At 36.4% G+C, this 19,071-nt stretch overlaps 1 protein-coding gene across 1 annotated transcript in view; it reads right to left on the reverse strand.

The window, feature by feature from the left end:
- Positions 1 to 19,071, reverse strand: part of Argl (Argininosuccinate lyase) — a 65,411-nt gene that overhangs the window by 35,063 nt on the left and 11,277 nt on the right. The window contains exons 4-6 of the mRNA XM_081770903.1: positions 18,164 to 18,247; positions 14,297 to 14,428; positions 11,689 to 11,789 (exon numbers count right to left, since the gene is read on the reverse strand). Of these exons, the coding sequence (XP_081627029.1) occupies positions 11,689 to 11,789; positions 14,297 to 14,428; positions 18,164 to 18,247 (317 nt within the window). The remainder of the gene's footprint in view (positions 1 to 11,688; positions 11,790 to 14,296; positions 14,429 to 18,163; positions 18,248 to 19,071) is intronic.

The following is a 19,071-nucleotide window of genomic DNA, read 5'->3' on the forward strand; positions in this document are numbered from 1 at the left end:
TAATAGCCTATGTTTAAATCCAAACCCCACATTTGGTGCCAATAACTCAGGAACTAGAAGTCTCTACTTGTCCAAATTTGAAATGATGCCAGAAGTTGACAAGCTTAGTATGTATTTGAAATATTACATCGTGCCAATTTTTGGTTCCCACTTTATTGGTCATCACATTTGGGAGTTGAACTTAATTAGAAAAAAGTCTAAATTCCAACTTACATGGTCAAAATTCGAGAACTAAAGGTCTTCACACCATAGTATTTCATATACCTACTACTCTCTTCAAGATCTATCACCGTGTCAAGTTTGGTAAAGATCAAATGAGTTTAATCCACTGAAATATGATGATTTTTTGAAAAAAAAAAATATTTTAGTTAGTTCTATTTTGATGACCAACAACTTATGAACCAAAGGTACAGACTGTAAACTATACTAGGTACACACTAGGTACTAGGTACACCAAAGGTACACACTGTACACTGTACACAGTACACACGGTACACACTGTACACAACACTGTGCACTATAGTGTTTAATATACTTTACAATCTCCTTAATATACCAAGTTGGTCAAAATCGGATAAGTTTCATCGATCATGTATGATATATATACAGTGAAACCTCCCTTAACGGACACCTCTCAATAACGGATACCTCTATAATACGGATAGATTATTTTGTCCCGGCAAAAATATATGTTCTCTTACAGAACAAAACCCTCCCTTTTACGGACACTCTCAGATACGGACGCGGAAAGTCCTTTTCTTCCCCAAACGTTTCAATAACCTCTTCATAACGGACAGGAATTATTCTCAGTTCTGCGATATATTACAGTAGACAGAAAAGTGTTTTCCCCACGAGTGTATCTATCATGAGTCTAAACCTGATTTACCATCAAACAGAACAGCTTCAAGCTGAACTTGAAATTATTCTTTTTTTTCTGCCCGCAATAAACTGCTTTCTGTTGTAAATCCTAGAAAACCTTCAATAACACTCACGCAGGGACAGTCGTATGCCCAAGAATTCTATGCGAAATATCCTCCGTTCCCTAACAAATTTAGTCCTTTTTGCTCTGGGTCTTGCATCTTTCCCAACAATTTCATACAAAACAAACTTTGTTTCACATTTTCAACGAACAATGTTTCCCCTCTTACTTTTTTAGAAAAGCAACATTTTTCTTATGATACTGGAACAAATCTGGGTTGGAGTTTTCCAGGCTTCCTTTTCAACTTAGAGGATATTCTGTGTGATTGCGACTGGATCAATAAACATATGCACTCCCAATAATTTGCCTTTTCATCCATTTCGCCAACGAAAGTACCGCGCCAGTACACAAACACACACTTTTCTTCCGCAACCGTACTGAGGGTTTTCAGAGGACAATTGCTAATGAATTTTATTACCCTTGTAGAGGAAAAAGCATGCCTTTTTCGCTAAACAAAAGAGTTTAGGCGATTGCAGTATACGAATATATTAACATATCCCCCAGTAATAATATTATTTAACAGAAATGAATTTCTCCATCTCTCCGCGTAATTCAAATTATGTACTAAATAGAGTATTTTCATATTGAATTTTACGAATTTACTCTCATACATAATGTACTTACTGATATTACTGCATACAATTACCGTTGTGAAAAATTAGATTTCTGTAACCTCTCTGTAACGGACACCTCTCAGTAACGGACAAAAATTCATGTCCCATTGGTGTCCGTTATTCAGAGGTTTCACTGTACTATCTTTGTGATTGATTTTTAAAAGAAAAATAAAAGATGAAAAGAATGTGTTGATTTTATGTTGAACATAGTAGCTATATCAAGAAAATTTATGAATATGTATCATGGACCTTTGGAGGTATGGCTATCACCTTAACTAGGATACCTCTATAAGTTGAACAGTATATAGTTATGAACTATATATTATAGGTAATCAAACTCAATACATTAAAAAAAACTATCACAAAACATTGTAGTACGAGGGAGGACCCAAAATGAACCGGACTTTTGTTCTAAAAAGATAATTTATTACATTTTTTACAAAATTCTTTCAGTTTCCTTCAAAGTACTCTCCATTAAATGCGATTCATTTATCCCATCTTCTTTCCCACTGTTTGAAGCACTCTGGAACTCTGGAACTTTTATATCGTCCAATGCGTTCTGCGAAGTTCTTTTTACAGCCTCTACACCATCAAAATATTTTTCTTTTAGATTTTGTTTAATTCTCGGAAAATGTCGTCATGTTGGTCAAAAAGTTTGGATCACTTTCAATCTGATTTTTGAAGTCCTGGCTCTAATTCAGACGAATGATTTGATCCTGTGTGAGCAGGCGAGAAACAAACTTAGCGGCAACATGTCTCATTTGCAAACCCTCACGCTGGTACGAGCTCCAACTCACCTGCCTGTTTTGAAATATCATCGATCATGAAACGACGATCCTCGCTGATTTTGGGGCAGATTTGTTCGATGTTTTCGTCGTTTCGAAATGATGAAGAGCAGCCAGAACGAGCACGATCTTCAACACTCATCTCAGCACACTTAAAGCGCCCAAACCACTCAAAAACTTGTGTGCGGTTCATAGTATCATTCTTGAAAGCCTGTTGAAGCATTTGGTAAGTTTTCGTTTCCGATTTTCTATTTTGTAAATTCATGTAAATAATTTAAGGCAGTCGTGAATATTAAGCACCAACTGCCTGAATTGAATGGATTAAGTCAAGGTTGTTTCCAAAATCTAATTCTTATTCTTGAGACAAACCCAAAACTTATTTTATTCTACAAGATAGACACGTGAAACTGCTATACAAGAAAATATGAAAGGGGAATGCAGATTGCATTCTAACGTTTCACATAGAAAAAGACTCTCTGCATTTAGTCATTCATTCGATTGACAACTCGAAGAGACTTGTAGTTTAACCGATACTACTTACAGCAAGGTGTGAGGAAGCTCAGGCTTCGAGGTTGACTTCAAGCTGCCAGACAAACACGATTTAAGTGCCTTTTCATATTACCTTTCCTGACCGTTTTCGATTTCCTGCCGCGTATATCAGGCACAACTCTCATAGTCATTACGATGAGAACAGTTAAAGGTACTAAAACTTCTTTGTCACTCAATTATCAGTTTTACATTCACTTTGTCTTTTATCTCTCACAACAGTCTGTGAGACAACGATCTAACAAAGGACATTCGAGAAGTGTCCCCTCGGGATTCGTGTAAAATTGATTCAAATGCAAAGTTCTCCGCGGCTCAATGTGTATTGTACTGATTTTAGCGGCCCATACCAGTAATTTGCATATTTATGAGCCTTCATATATCCGGAATTCAATCATACGCTACTATAACGCTCAGACACAAAATTGCTTTTAGTTTCTTTAGATGTAACTGAACATGAATGTGGGCATATGTAAAACAAATTGGATCAAGTACTGCTTCTCTGATACATGTTACTCACCCCGCCCGCCATATTGGCTTCAATTTTCGGTTTTTCGAATGGGAATAGGTGCAAGTGATACATTAAGTTCATCTACAATTTTCTCGGAAATTCATTGATGTAGTGAGTTTTACCGTAGCTTGTACTATTTCCAGCGTATTGTATAGGGTGGCCCAAAAAGTAGGTATACAGTCCCATACTGATCAGCTCACTGTATTCTTATTGTCATCAAACAGGTAGACCCAGTTTCTTTATTATTTGTTCTTAACGTCTTTTTACTTCTAACTTCAGCCCGGAACGGTCAAAGAAAATAAATTAGGGATGCGCTCGAGTCAAGACATGTCTCGAATCTCGACTCGACTCGACTCGAATTCGAGTCGAGATTCGAGTCGAGACACACTTTGTAAAATTCGAGACGAGTCGAGACAAACGTATTTCTCGACTCGAATTTTCGAGTCGAGACACGAGTCGAGTCGAGACGGCTCTTAAAATTCTCGACTCGACTCGAATGTCTCGAAAATCTTTCTATAATTTTTAATATTATTTTGAAGAAAGTATTCACTCAGAAACAGCCTTGAAACCAATTCCAGCTTTTATTCCTTTAGAAAGGTACAGAACGCATAAAATTAATAGTTAATCTTTAAAGATCAAGATTTAATTTTCAGCTCAATTCAGTTAATTAGAACTAATAGTTAATGTCGTTGTATTTGGTTGTACTGTAAATATAATGATAATAATAATAATAATTGATTATCTAGTTTGTATAAAACTATTATCCGTAGTCTAAATCTAGTTTGTATAAAACTATTGCGATAGAGTGAACTTCATAAATTCTCTGAATGAGCAGTTGGTAGTCTATAGTAATTTAGCGTAGTTATAATTATTGTGTTTTCGTTCCCATGAACGCAATAGGGTTACGTAACTTCTGGATTATTCGCTTGCCCAACTATTCTGAGGCTTTAATATGTTGCAGCATATCACGAGCTACGGATAATATATAATGTAACATTTGTTGTACATCACATATTATGATACGAGACTATTTTACATAGTATATCTTATCTAATATAAATAAAATAAAGAGTTTGTTTGTGTGTTTGTCTGTCTGTCTGTGCGACCTGGGGACCAGACGAGTGGACCGAGAGTTCCCAAAATTTGGTCACGGGTACCTTAGGCCCCAGATCAAGACGAAGCGTTTTTTTTTTTTAAATTTCGAACCAGGGGGGTCTCGGGGGGGCGTTTACTGGGACCAACCTGGGGACCAGACAAGTTGACCGAGAGTTACCAAATTTTGGTCACGGATACCTTGGTCCAGGTCCCAGTCTAAGGCGAAGCGTTTTTGTCAAAATTGGAACCAGGGGGTCTCAGGGGGGCGTTTAGCGAGACATGTAGTAAAAGTAATCCAAATTGATCGACATTAGTGTCAAATCCATAGTTTTCACGCTCGCTGAGATCAATGGTGACACTTCCATCAGCGATGACTTGCAAATTCAGCTACTACTGTATGCGGGCCGGGTGTCAGCGGGTGAGGAATACCGAGACATGTATAAATAGCCCATATTGATTGATACTAGTGTCAAATCCTTAGTTTTCGCGGTCACTGAAATGAATGGTGATACTTCCACAGGTGTTGACTTCCAAATACAGCCCCCATGCGAAGAATGGGTATATTAAGCTAGTATTACAATAAATGGACTGCTTGGATGCCAAGAACTAGTACAGATAAGTACCATCCACTTCTATGAATAGGTATTTTTTAAAAGGATTTTTGTAAACACTAAGTTATAAAACAATGAACTACATACAGTAGTTATGGTTTTGGTTCCCAACATAAAAGAAATATGGATTGTTCATGAGATATTGAACTTCAACTTTCACTCCTGGAAAATTTCAATTTTGGAGTTAGGCCACTTGGCATCAAAGCAGTTCACTGTAAGATAAATACATTCCGCACATTAGTAACATAGTTGTTCAGGGGCCTTCGATTTCCATCCTCTCAAATGAAAGCTGAATGATTGCTTGATACATGCTGACTATATAGGAGAAATAGTGTATTAAGTTTTCGAGCTTTGGTGCGTATCCGTATTTACACTCTGATATAACTTTAAGTTCACACTCAAATCGAGCTAATTGTTTAATGCATTTCGAAAGCTTTTGTTTTTATGCAACTCATTAAGGAAAATCTATTTCATAATCGTAACATTTATGTACTAAGAAACTATGAACGTAAAGTGGACTCGACCTAGCCCCGTGGCCGCTGTGACTCAGTGGCACAGCTCTCACCCTTGGTGTGTGAGGACTCTGATTCTGTGTGTGTGTGTGAACTCCGCGGCTAGTGTATGCGTACAGAGTCGGAAGCGGTATGTATTGTTTATACTACTTACAACGTTACCCCCCACATAAAATATAAATTCACCCTTTCTCCCTTCTCTTTTTCGAATACAATGAACCGACTCTTTTTTTGCTGAAGAACGATGCTAAAAGAAAATTGAAACACCTGTGTCTAAACTTTCTTTGAAGCGCAGTCTTTTGTATTTGTAAGGTTTTGCGAGTGTTTTCGAGATAGCCAAATTTTTACCATGGACTCCTGCTGCGAACTGACCGTGAGTAAACACCCGATATCGCTGTGCTCAATTTCTCTCGCACACGTGAAATGGGTTTGTTGTTTCCAAAACAAATAGGAAGTTACCTTGTGCTTTTGCATTTCTGCACGCACACAGGTACCATTGTTGTTTTAATGATCAGAAGAAATATCAAAACCATCCGATATATATGATACAAAACAGCTAACAGATGGAGGCAAAGATAAAAGTAGGCCTATACCAAGTTTTCCGCGTGGTACCATTATGGAGAATAAATATTTGATAAAGTCACGTAGATGCGCTTAAACCTATTCCATCTGTCCTTATAATTTTTCTGGTCTCATCAATTTCTCAGGAGAATACGTACAACATATGTCCAAATTCCATATATACTCTTTCTAAACTAATGAGTAAACTCATTAAGAACACCAACTGATATCAATAAACAGGAAAGGAAACAATACTTTATACTTCTATCATTTGGTACACATCTCTATGAAGCACAGCTTGTTTCTTTTTGAAATAGCTCCTTCGTGTCACAGCTGTGGTTAGTTTTGTTTTGTGTTAGGACGAAAGAGAGAAATGCAACATTTGCTTCGAGGTGAAGTTATATATATTATTAAGATGAGCGGTGATAAGCGAGGTTTAACAAAGAGTGCCTTTCGGATGCACAATTTAACGGGTAGTTGCAGTCCGTGTTGAGAATCGAACCAAAGCTATGTAAGACATGTTAATATTGAGCTCTTTTGTGGTAAAAGTGAACTTCAGAAACACACAAAAGACTTGAAACATCAAGCTAATGTAAAGCAATTGAAAAATAGCCTACCTATCGCTGCATCTTTTCTGTGGCTAGAAACATGCAGTGTGTAGCAACCAGAATCATGTTAAGGACTTTTTTTTCGAACATAACATTCCCTTCCACACCATAAAAGACAATATAATGTTTGTTAAAAGAAAGTGCACATAATATTTTTAAATTTTGTTTGTGATCCTATCATGCATAATTATAAATAATGCCTTTCATACTACGAGAATGAGTTCAACTATACGTCATGGCCCCTCTAAAGCGGGGCCGCGGTGGCTCAGTGGTAGATCGTTCACCTCTGGTGCTTGGGGACCCTGGTTCGATCCCAGCTCGTACCAAGTGAACTTTGTGGTGGACAAACACCGTGTGCGTGGGTTCCCTCGGGGTTCTTCCGTTCCTCCCACTTTCTTCATTCCACGATTTCACTAATTTCTCATCATCACCCCTCTCCTTTAGCCTAACCGGCATAACCGTGGGACGTAAAACTCAAAGATTTCACTTCATTTTTTCCCTCGAAAGCGATATCTTTCAAAATTATTTATTGTTAGATATTGTAAATTTACGGTATCTATTTTAGTGGACGGGAAATTTTGCATCTAATCGGATAATTTCATGGCTTCTAACAGGAATTCGCAGTTACGAAATTTGCATCACTGTCTTTTGAAAGGATGCCTAGAAAAAATACTACTAGAAAATAACTGAAAACACAAAATGGATTTGATAGCCAAATTCACGTCATCTTGGTGCGTCATCATTTTTCTTTAAATATTTGTATTTAGTATTAGATTAGAGTTTAGTGTCCCTTTCAGCATCAAGGCTATATGAGACGTGAACTTACAAATTAACGTGGGTTCAGAACCACAGGAGTTCCCATCGGAAATCGAACCTAGGTCTCCCGCACCAAAGACGCGTACGCTAATCATATGGACAAGGGTGTTCGATATTTAGTAATGTGTACATAAAGTTGTGAAATTGTGCTTGTATAATGGAATGCAATTCCTTCTACTGGCACAAACCTTCACAATACTTAGCTGGACAAAGTATCTTTAAAAAGAAAATGTCACTCTTTATGTTTCAGTTCCTGGTTCGACTGAAGGATGGAACAAATTGCAATGAGCGTTTTTGGATCCTACTTTGTGTAGTTGATTCATCATAAACTTGGTATTTGATACGGATATGAACTATTACACTTATTTGGTGTTTATTTCTAAATAATAAGTCCTAATACAATTTCATAAAGTTGTAATTCTTCTTTAGTTTGTATCACTTTACACAATGACAAATCCAAAAGGTGTGTTGTATCGGTGCAGTACCAGTTTTTCACGTTTTTCAAAATGTTCCAAAACCCAAAAAATAATCTTTAATTTCTGATATTTTAGTCGTCACAATTACAATTTTATAATGTAGTCAATGTTTATAATTACTGGGCAGTTGGGCGTTTAAACTAATGACATCATAATAAAGTCAAAACCCTAATTTTGAGTTGAATTGATTCTGATTTTAATGTCCCGTTCAGCAACGAGGCTATGTGAGACGTGGACCTACTGATTAACGTGGAATCCGAACCTCATGAACTCCCACCGGGAATCAAGCCCAGGTTTCCCACGCCAAAGGCAAGTATGCTAACCGTTAGCCACGAAGGAGCTCCACCATAATTTTAGTGGGCGATAAGAAATATCTCGCCAGTGCTTTTACAATAAATAAAATTGTATAAGTATTAAAGAATATTGGTAAGAGATTTTATAATAGCTCTTTTATTTATGAGATATGAGTATTTTGAAGAAAAAAAAAACAACTAAAGAATAGGTTGGCGGAACCACAAAAGACTCGTAAAATAAACTTTCTTATAAATACATACGCACCTTACTCACCTTTTATAATTGCTAATGCTTACGTTCTCCATAAAAACAGAAATTCTCTTTTAGTGATACTTTACACAAGATCATGAAGTGGGTTCAAATTTAATTAAAGGCAAAATACAATACAATAATCCACAAATATTGCCTCAAGTGAGTTTAAAGATTTCTAAACACTAGTGCGAAACCGGACTCTGCCGTTGCGATCGATTTACAGGTCTTGAGACGAAAGTAAGAAGGGTCTTGCGCACACAGTAAGTAAAAAAACAATTAATATGCCGGTAACTTTCCCCCAAATGGGTGTATCTTAAAACTAATCTCACCATTATTTTTCTAATTAAATTCTAGCCCGAAATTATGTATCATATTACCCTATTCCCATTTTGAAAACTTGACCTTAATTCAAAATGGCGGATTTCAAGATGGCTGCCATCAAGGTCATATCTACCATACGACTTCCCCCCAGGACTTATATGTATCCACATGGTTTTTCTTCACTTTTCTTCATTAACGCTCCGTTTACAAAGGGTAGTAAGGGACTTCTGTGGTAATCTCTAATAACCACATCACAACTCTTAAAAGTTATTAAAAAAAATAGAAAACATGCACCATGGCAAAAATTTGTCATCACAAGTAATGATGCATACATGCCTTCTATCAGCAAAAAAAGTTTCATTGAAATTGGAGCCGGACATTTGACTGATGTCCCTTGTGGGATGTGATTGAACGTGACGTCAGAACACATCGCCCCCCTTCCCGGAATTTACGGGCATTAGGTGACTGAGTGAGCACATGTGGTGCCAGCTCTCTCCAGCGATCTATCAAGGATCATTGCGTGTATGCCAAGATGTGTCGCCGTTTTTATCCATGCCAAATGTCGACATACTGACAATTAGGTAGGTAGTCATGATGGTCTGGCTGATGTGTGCGTATATTTTAACTTGTACATCTTGTCTCGACTCGAATTTCGAGACGTCTCGACTCGAATTCGAGTCGAGTCGAGACAGAGACTGTCGAGTCGAGACATGAGTCGAGACAGAAACATATTTTCGAGTCGAGACAACATTTTCTCGAGACGAGTCGAGACAGGCTTAAATTTCGACTCGACTCGACTCGAATGCATCCCTAAAATAAATCCATAATCTAGAATGTTATACTTGATCAATGCAGGGGTATATACCTACTTTTGGGCCACTATGTTAAATGTCAGGCATTTCATGAATATGGAACCAAATAGAAAATTGTGCAGGCTCTGTGTGTGTGTATATATATAATCTTTTACGTCCTTTATCGTTGACGAAATATTTTCTGAACGTACAAACATACAGACACAGACGTCAATACGGAAATGGTAGGTCTTCACCCAAATCTGGTCGTATCTGGATTTACTGTACATTAGGCATTTTAACCGTAATACAATACTTCCTTGTTATAGTATAACCAGTGGCGTATTTAGGGGGGGGCTTCCGGGCTTAAGCCCCCCCCGAAATCTTACTTACTATAGTAAAGTATATGAAATATCTTGCAGAATTTTCACATTTTCAGGCAAAGCCCCCTCCGAAAGTTAGCCAAGCCCCCCCCCCCGAAACAAAATCGTAAATACGCCACTGAGTATAACATAGAAGTAATATTAATCACTCACAGAAATGTAATAAGATTATGACATGACTCGGGCGGATCCAAGGGGGGGGCGATCGGGGCGATCGCCCCCCCCCCCAGAAGAAGAAACTTTCTTATTTTATATATATAAATAAAATCCATCCCAGAGTTTGGAGCCCTTAAAAGTAGCATTATGACAACCCACCGCCCCCCCAGAAGTCGGTCCTGGATCCGCCCCTGACATGACTAATGTTGTAAAGAGTTTGTTTATAGCTACAGTATTTTCCAGTTAACAATTGTTCTGATTTGTCAACATCAAATCGTAAGTGTAACTTATATTACTCTGCAATGTCTATACGCGAATTGCCTGGAGTGAATTAACACGCAATACTTTTCAAACGGTACAAGCTACGGTAAAATTCATTACACCAATGAATTTCCGAGAAAATTGTAGATGAATTTGATGTATCACTTGCACCTATTCCCACTTTAAAAGCCGGAAGTTGAATCCAACATGGCGGACCCATGATGGCGGACGGGGTGGGTAACATGAGTCAGATAAGCAGTACTTGATCCAATTTGTTTTGCATAAGCTCACATTTATGTTCAGTTACATCTAAATAAATTAAAACCAATTTTGGGTCCAAGCGTTATAGTAGTGTATGATTGAATTCGGGGTATATGAAGACCCATAAATATGCAAATTATCTGTAAAATCAGTACAATACACATTGGGCCGCGGAGGAATCAATTTTACTCGAATCCCTAGGGGACACTTCGCGAATGTACTGTACCTTGTAAGATTTAAATAGATTGAGAATGAACAATCAGATGTTCGATTCTCAGTTGACACTTTAGCATTTAGTAATCTTCACAGAAAAAGAAGATAATGATACTTCTGACCTTGCAGTCTTCCTTCTTTAAAGAACTTTCTAAACCTTATGAACACATAATTTGAAGAAAATATAAACATAAAATACACTATTACGTATTTTAATGAATATTAAGCTTATAAACATAGTGTATAAAAGTGTCCAAATGCATTGTAGACTACCTTCTAACTATGAATACTACAAAATAGTATTAAGTATGCGGTGCTGTGCCATAGAAAATCAGCGCTTGGGGCGAGAGTATACGACGGCGCCCCCAATGAGGTCAACAGACCCCGACCAGCCGCAAAGCGCCACCATAAGAAAATTTTCAAAAATAAATGCTGCTTTTCCTTGATTTCGAGTATTTTTTTATTACTTTTTACTTCTTTTCTTTCTTCCTCCTGAATTTTGTGCCCCTTACTTCGGCGCCTGGGGCGTCACTCCGCTCGTTCCCCGCCATGGCACGGCACTGAAAGTATGTCTAATGCACGTAATGAGCTGAAAGGGACTACATAAGTATTACTGTTTCTACTTAAAATATAGTAAAAGATCACCTCAGAAGAAAATGACTCCATAGTATAGGCTGAGCTCGTTGTAAATGAGTGTAGCCAGGCATTAGAACATCAACTTCTTTTGAAGATCTTTCAACTAAGGACTGAAAAAGAAATTTCAACCAAAAATACTAACACGCATTTACCTATTTTAGATATAAATAATTAATTAAGAAGCATAAATTATAATCTCACTAGATACGGTATATTACTACTCTTACTATACAGATGTATTGAAATACTGAAAAAATAAAAATACACTATTTATTTAGTCTGGTATTGCCAACAACGGAATAATAGATACCACATGAATTATTATAAGTTATTTCATAATATTACTAGTAAATGTGTAATGATATTGTGCAGTTTATTGAAAAAAACAAACGAATTTTTTAAATTTAGGTATAACTTTTAAAATGTAGGACATGTTTACCTGTTGAGATATTGTATTTTAAATGTTTATTTAAGAATAACAGGACAATTTTTAATTTTAAAATAATTTTAGGTTAAGGAAAGAAAGCAAAACTAAAAACAGAAAGAGAAACAGATACTGTTTTACAAATGAAGGATGTAAAAGTAAAAAGAAGGGCCTATATAAGTTTTTAAAAGAGGTATTGAAGAGTTTTTTTTTTTGGGGGGGGAAGGGGGTGTTAGGCATATTTACATTGACTACACGCTAGGCTGCTTTTGGTGATAGTTTAATCACTGGATTCAGAAGGGAGAGGATGGCGAAGATATTCCTTTCGTAAGTTTACCTTTTTGTTAACAGCAATATCTATTCTATCAAAATAGAAGCTCACATAGAAACAGAATGGCAGGTCTCCTGCTAATCAAAATTTTAAAATGATAAATTTTATTGTAAATAATTTTGTGGTAAAGGTCATGTAAAAATTAATATTCAACAGCCTAATAAAATTTCATTTTTGGTGATGAAAATCATATTTTTAATAAACGGCTCCTCTAAATTTGTAAAAATTAAAAGAAGAAAAACTAGTTAAATTAAAAATACAGTTTAACATTTTGGGACACTATGCTATTTGGGACACTATACGTCTCCTCTTTATTATAACTTTATTCTTTCCAACTAAAAACATAATTACCAAATAAAAATTAAGAAAATCAAAAAACAAGATTAAGGAGGGACGAAACAAATGTCCTGTGCATTACCACGGATAATATTTAACACTGTAAAATTCTCTCTTTTTGGGATAGAGCTAAGAAGTGGTACACGGGAATTTTGGACTTTCCCAATCACCTTTAATTATAAAATTTCTTCTTATATACAATAGTAATAATAATTGTAGTTCAAATATAAGTTCTTCTTGGGTATTTGATAGTTTGTTTATGAGTTTGTAGGAACAGAGACCATGCGTCCTAGGGAGAGATGCAAGGCTCTTTGCGCCCAAGGAGTGTATATAGCTACCTCTCAGAGACCAGGTTGCCTAGAAAGGAGGATAAAACTCAGAGACCCGGAGTTCTAGAGAGTGGAAAGGTTAAAAGAGCTCTCAGAGACCAACGTCCTAAAGAGAGGTAAGGATGAAGGAGCTCTCAGAGACCATACATCCTAGAGAGAAGGATAAAACTCAGAGACCAGGAGTTCTAGAGAGTGGCGAGGTGTTTTGCAGAGAGCAGGCTTTCTAGCAAAAGGAACCCTCAGAGACCAGGCATCCTAAACAGTGGAAGTAATGATCAATCGGTGGAGATCGAAACCTTCTGCGGTGTTCTGGCTCCTTTTATCCAGAAAAGTTGCTGACTTTATTAATCTTCGTGACTTGACGATCTTTGACCATGGTTAACGATGTCTTCTACGTGGTTGTCGTCTGAAGTTGTTTACAGCCAGTGCGTGGTATTGGCAGCACGTGTAGAACCTTGCAATATTTTGCGCGACCCTTCTTTCATGTTTATCATATGAAGCTCGTGTAGGTGAATTACATTAATTTGCTCTTTAAGTTAAAAAAAAAAAAAAACTTCATTTAGTAAACGTCCTGCCAATGCCCAATGATTGGGGGAAAAGTAATGATAGTTCAAAGTTTCGCATGTCATAATATGGCGGAAAAGTGGGAGAAACTGCTTTCCATGCCCCATTGTTCCTTTTTCAACAACCTCAATTTTGAATCAAGTTATATCATGAATGACTTATATTTCAATTAATTCTTTTGTAAATTCTTTCAGTTGATTAAAATCATTGGAAAACTTGCACAAATACAGCTCACAGATAACGAGAAGAACCTTAAAACAGGGGAAGCGGGGAAAGGTCAACGACACGGTCAAGTACATTTACGGTTTTTGAGGTGTGGTCTATACTTAGATGTCTGCTACTCCGGGTAAAGTTATGTGTGTGCTATTCCGTAGTGTCATTTGAAACCCCCGTGCGAAAAGTGGGCGAGCCCATACCTATGTCAAAGTACTTCTGCTAGGGTTCTTCTCGTCATCTGTAAGCTTGTACTTCTCCCCTATGCTATAGAGTAAAGATTAAAATGTTGTTGAAATGGAAAATACCTTCTGTAATAATAATAATAATAATAATAATAATAATAATAATAATAATAATAATAATAATAATAATAATAATAATAATAATAATAATAATAATATCAATAACGAATCTTACCTCAATTAAATCAATAATAAATGAGCTGAATAAGTCCAACTGTCCTCTTAACCATAGTCTTAAATCTGTGGTAACTTGGTCGTTTCGACTTCTTCCTGTATGAAGCTTGCTAGCGACTTGACTAATAATTTCCTAAGAGAAACAAAATCATTCACGTTTTATTATGTAATAGAATTAGCTTACGTATTGTATATAAATGCACTGTAAAGTACAAGAATAATGAATTGTGTAATATATGTTAAAGACATGAAGCCATATACAGAATCGTTTTGACGTATGATTAGCGTGGTACTAAAGACCTGACTACTGCAGAAAACATATGTTAGTCGAACTCTTAAATGTGGCACTAATAACGCGTCAGAACGACTCTGTATAAGGCCCATTAATACTAAGAACACGTTCCAACTATGAGCTATTGAAGTATCCCTACATAAGCAATACAAGATTTGCCAGCCACACAAAATGGATGTGAAATTATACTTTTAGTTTAACTTCCCAGAGTTACTTCTTGTGAGCTAAAATAAGACTCTCAAGAATAATGGAATAATTGATAGACGGATACTATCAGTATCGACGCCAGCTTTAGTTTCTTGGAGGAGCAGGTGAATGGGCAGAAAAATTTTTGATGAGCCATTTTATTTATTTATTTTTTGGTACAACGAAAATAATAATTTTATATTATTTCACTTACCTTACAATACGTCTAGGGTAAGGTGACCAGAATTTTAACTTGCAAAAATGGGACATATATATATCTATGAATCGCGTTGGGGGGAAGAGAGAGGTATAAAATTCCTAGATTGGATTTTGGTCGCCAGTAGTGTTTTAAAGTTACAAAATACACAATTAAATGAGATACTGTAGCGTTTGTTAAGTTGCCAGTATTAATTGCCAGTTCCAGGCACGACCTAAAAATTCCCATTAAGTATTGGTACCAAAATAGTAGCTCTATACACAGTTATTTTAACGAAAGAGTGTAGAATTCGCTCTCATCATTTCTATTTTAAATAACAATTACGGGACACTTTTTTCATATTTGATTTAAAAAACGGGGCATTTAGGCGTCCCGTTTGAGAGTTAAAAGAAGGGACAAGGGTCGGAAAAAAGGACTGTCCCTTATAAAACGGGATACCTGGTCACCTTAGTCTAAGGGCCCTTCAGGGTCAGGGTAAGGCGGCCTCTCCCTTATCTTCTCTCTGGCGTCGTCACTGGACGCAATCTAGTCCACCTCAAATTCACATGGCTGGCCCTGATATTTAACTCTCTTGGAAGCTAGATAGTGTGGTGGGAAAGGGCGCGTAGTGTATGTTTTGATCTTACATGATGGTCTATACACCTGCCAACTACAATGGGATTCAAGCTGTGGTGATGATTCGGAGGCCCAAGTTAATAATAAGTCATCCTTCAAAATCTCGTTAATGACCAAAAAAATAATTACATGGCCTCAGATCAATCCAGATACCTTGTACACTGAAAGTGAGCCTTTCTACCACTGTGATGGCTAGCACGTTTTTGTTTAACTAATCAACTTTATGACATAAAGCATGGAAGCTTATCTCCCCAAAAACAAAAACTCGCACACAATCTTATTCAGTTCCTTAGGAAGAAGTTAGTCAAGCGCTATATCTGCAGTATTGAAATGTATGGTTCAGAGACTTGGACATTACGGAAGTTAGAGAATAAATATTTAGAGACCTTCGAAATGTGGTGTTGGAGGAAGATGGAGAAGATAAAATGGATAGAGACAGTAACAAATGAAGATGTTTTAACACGGATAGGAGAGAAGAGGACGTTTCTAGCCACCATCCTTCGTAGAAAAGCCAATTGAATTGGACACATCTTGCGAAGAAATTCTTATTCATACCGCCATAGAAGGAAAGATGGAAGAAAAGCGAGAAATAGGAAGAAGAACACAAGTAATCGATGATTTGTAAAATAGAAGAAAACATTGGGAGTTAAAAGAAGCAGCCGAAGATCGAGAAACGTAAAAGAAACATTTCCAGGCCTAAATCTAAAAATTAAAAAAAAAAAAAAAAAAGTCAATCGTCCCAGGACCTGCCAAATGGCAGGATACTTAATAATAAAAATGACTACTGTAACATAATGTGTTGTAGACATAACTAATGATACATTAGTTTTCTTTTTAGAATCGAGTTTTCCTTCTCTGTTACACAATAATAGTGACAGAAGTAAAGTACATGTTACGAATACGAAATCCACATATATGTTGGTTAATTTGTAGTAGTTGGATATGGCTATTACTAAATCGGCTACTGAGCTCCTTCGTGGCTCGATTAGTGTACGCGTCTTTGGCGTGGGAGGCCCAGATTCGATTCCCGGCGGGAGCTCATGTGGTTCGGATTCCATGTTAATCAGTAGGTCCGGTCTCATATAGCCTCGCTGCTGAAAGGGACTTAAAATCAACTCAACTCAACTAAATTGGCTACTCCTTAAGAACAGTAGTGTCATTTCAGCTCTTGATTGGGATGGGAGTGGAGGAGCAAAATTCTCCACTGACACCAAATTTTCACGTTATTTTATTAGTATATTAGTAAACAATTGATTAAAAAAATATGTATTTCTCAAACTCAAAGGGGACAATATCCCTCTTGCCTTCCCTAAATGACGCCCCTATTTAAGAACCCATGATATAGATTAGAATTGTATGCATTCCTTGAGCTTAAGTCAATATGCATCCCACTTCCTTCATGTTGAACGGGATAGATATTTAACCCACTCGCTCCCAACTAGAACTCGAACAATCCTGGAGTATGTATATTTTCCATGCAAATGACACGTCATGTCCATCTTTAGTCGGATGTCTCGATCTTATTACCTATGGCTACTTTTATAGTTTTGCAAAAATAAATGAACAGATGCATGAATGAAGATGATTATACAGAAATATTAAACTAAATCATAAAATAAGAAGTTACAGTATCACGTGTACACCACATAAAGAAGTTTGGTTTGTGTGACATGGTATTTCCTTAATTAACATTGAAACCGGATGTAGTAGTAAATTTGTACCACTTCCGGTTTTAGTAGAGAGATTAGAGTAGTAACACAAAATATCTTTGCGATGCCTAATGGATTTCAGAAAACGCTATTTATTACCGTTTTTGCTCTACCGATCAACGTTAAAACTGGAAGTGGTTGATTTCTTCCACTTCCGGTTTGAATAGGCGATTAAGAAAGAGCATGATATACCTACCTTTATAGTACGGAAGGCATAACGTTTCGTTGGCTTCGAGCGAAAAATCGTAGTGACGTTTATGGGGAGTGGCCAGTTTGGTTACTCGTGGCTCACTGAGCGCAGTAGACGGTTGGTGGTGATTGGCTATTCTCTTACAACACCTCCAGTGACGAGCATATCTAAGCGCGAAAAGCCAATGACGTTATACCTTCTGGACTATAGAACTTCAAATCGATTCGAAAACCAACTTCTTCCTATCTCTTATAATTTTTGCTTTATGTAGATTAATATTTAAATGGGAAGTTGTAGTGAACTTCTATCACTGCTGGTTTTAGTACAGTTAGGGATGGAGATGAAATGTATCCTTAGGACGTTTAATCATTGCATGAAACAACTTCTTACTATCTATTTGCTGTTTTTGCTTTATTGTGATCCACATTAAAATCAGAAATAGTTGATTTCTCCCACTTCCGATTTGAACCCCCCCCCCACCCACGAGCTTCATTCCTAACTAGATTTTCAACATCCTGGACAAAATTCTTGGCGATCCATGAAGTAGGCCTACATCTTGATTTTTTGTCCCCCGAACACATACACGCATACGCGCATACAGGGTAAACCTATAAAGGGGTTTTGATAAACCAAACTTGTTTTTAAAAAAAAATACTTACTTTTAATCGTCTTTCATTTGCTGTATGAATATCTTCATCTGAATCCAGGATTTTAAACGTATTACTTTTCCATTCCACAGATACCTGTATTCGAAAAGAAAATAATCTGTGAAATAGACTATAATATACCGAAGTTTTGAATTAGGTCTACGTCAAGCACATTTTAAATCTTAAACTATGATACATAAATATGTGACAAATTATTTTTAGTATTTTGATCTAGCATGAAATACATCTAACGAGCATTAAAACACCAAATTTAGTTTGCTTAACAAGAACAAAATACTGAAACTTAAAACATATTTTGTCTTAAAACATTCAGCAACTATTGAAGGCTAGAGCTTGAATAATGGATAATCTTAAACAACGTCCTCGAAGTTGGTATTTACATACAAGTAAATACGAAGATACGATTTTGATCATAACTAGATGACAAAAAGTAATTGTCTAACAATAATAAGACAGCTCTTCAATATATGTTACTAGTAATTTACTCTTAGGGCATTTACCTTCTAAATATCTAAGATTAAGTATGGAGATACTGACCTAACCTTTCTTTCTTTTTCCTTTCTTTTTTTCTTTTTTTTTCCTTTCTTTATTTGAAAAGTTAAAAGAATTATGATTTAACAGATGTTGACTTTCCTTGTGAGGTCGAATGTTGCTTCGATATAACTAACATCGAAATCTTGGTTTGGAAGTTTTTGTTTTGAAATTGTCAGGATTTCTTTTCATTATTTGATTGTCCTTTTACAGGTTGACAAGATGTGAAATTTTAATTTGTAATATAATCATAAAATATCCCACCCACCCACCCCAAAAAATAGTACTTTAAAACTTAACTCATTACAATATTTATATCATCACCTATATTGTTTATGTGCTATTATACATGCTACACCTTCTTCACT

Source organism: Thermobia domestica, chromosome 9 (assembly GCF_964235325.1).
Source record: "Thermobia domestica chromosome 9, izTheDome1.hap1.1, whole genome shotgun sequence".
Taxonomy (NCBI): domain Eukaryota; kingdom Metazoa; phylum Arthropoda; class Insecta; order Zygentoma; family Lepismatidae; genus Thermobia; species Thermobia domestica.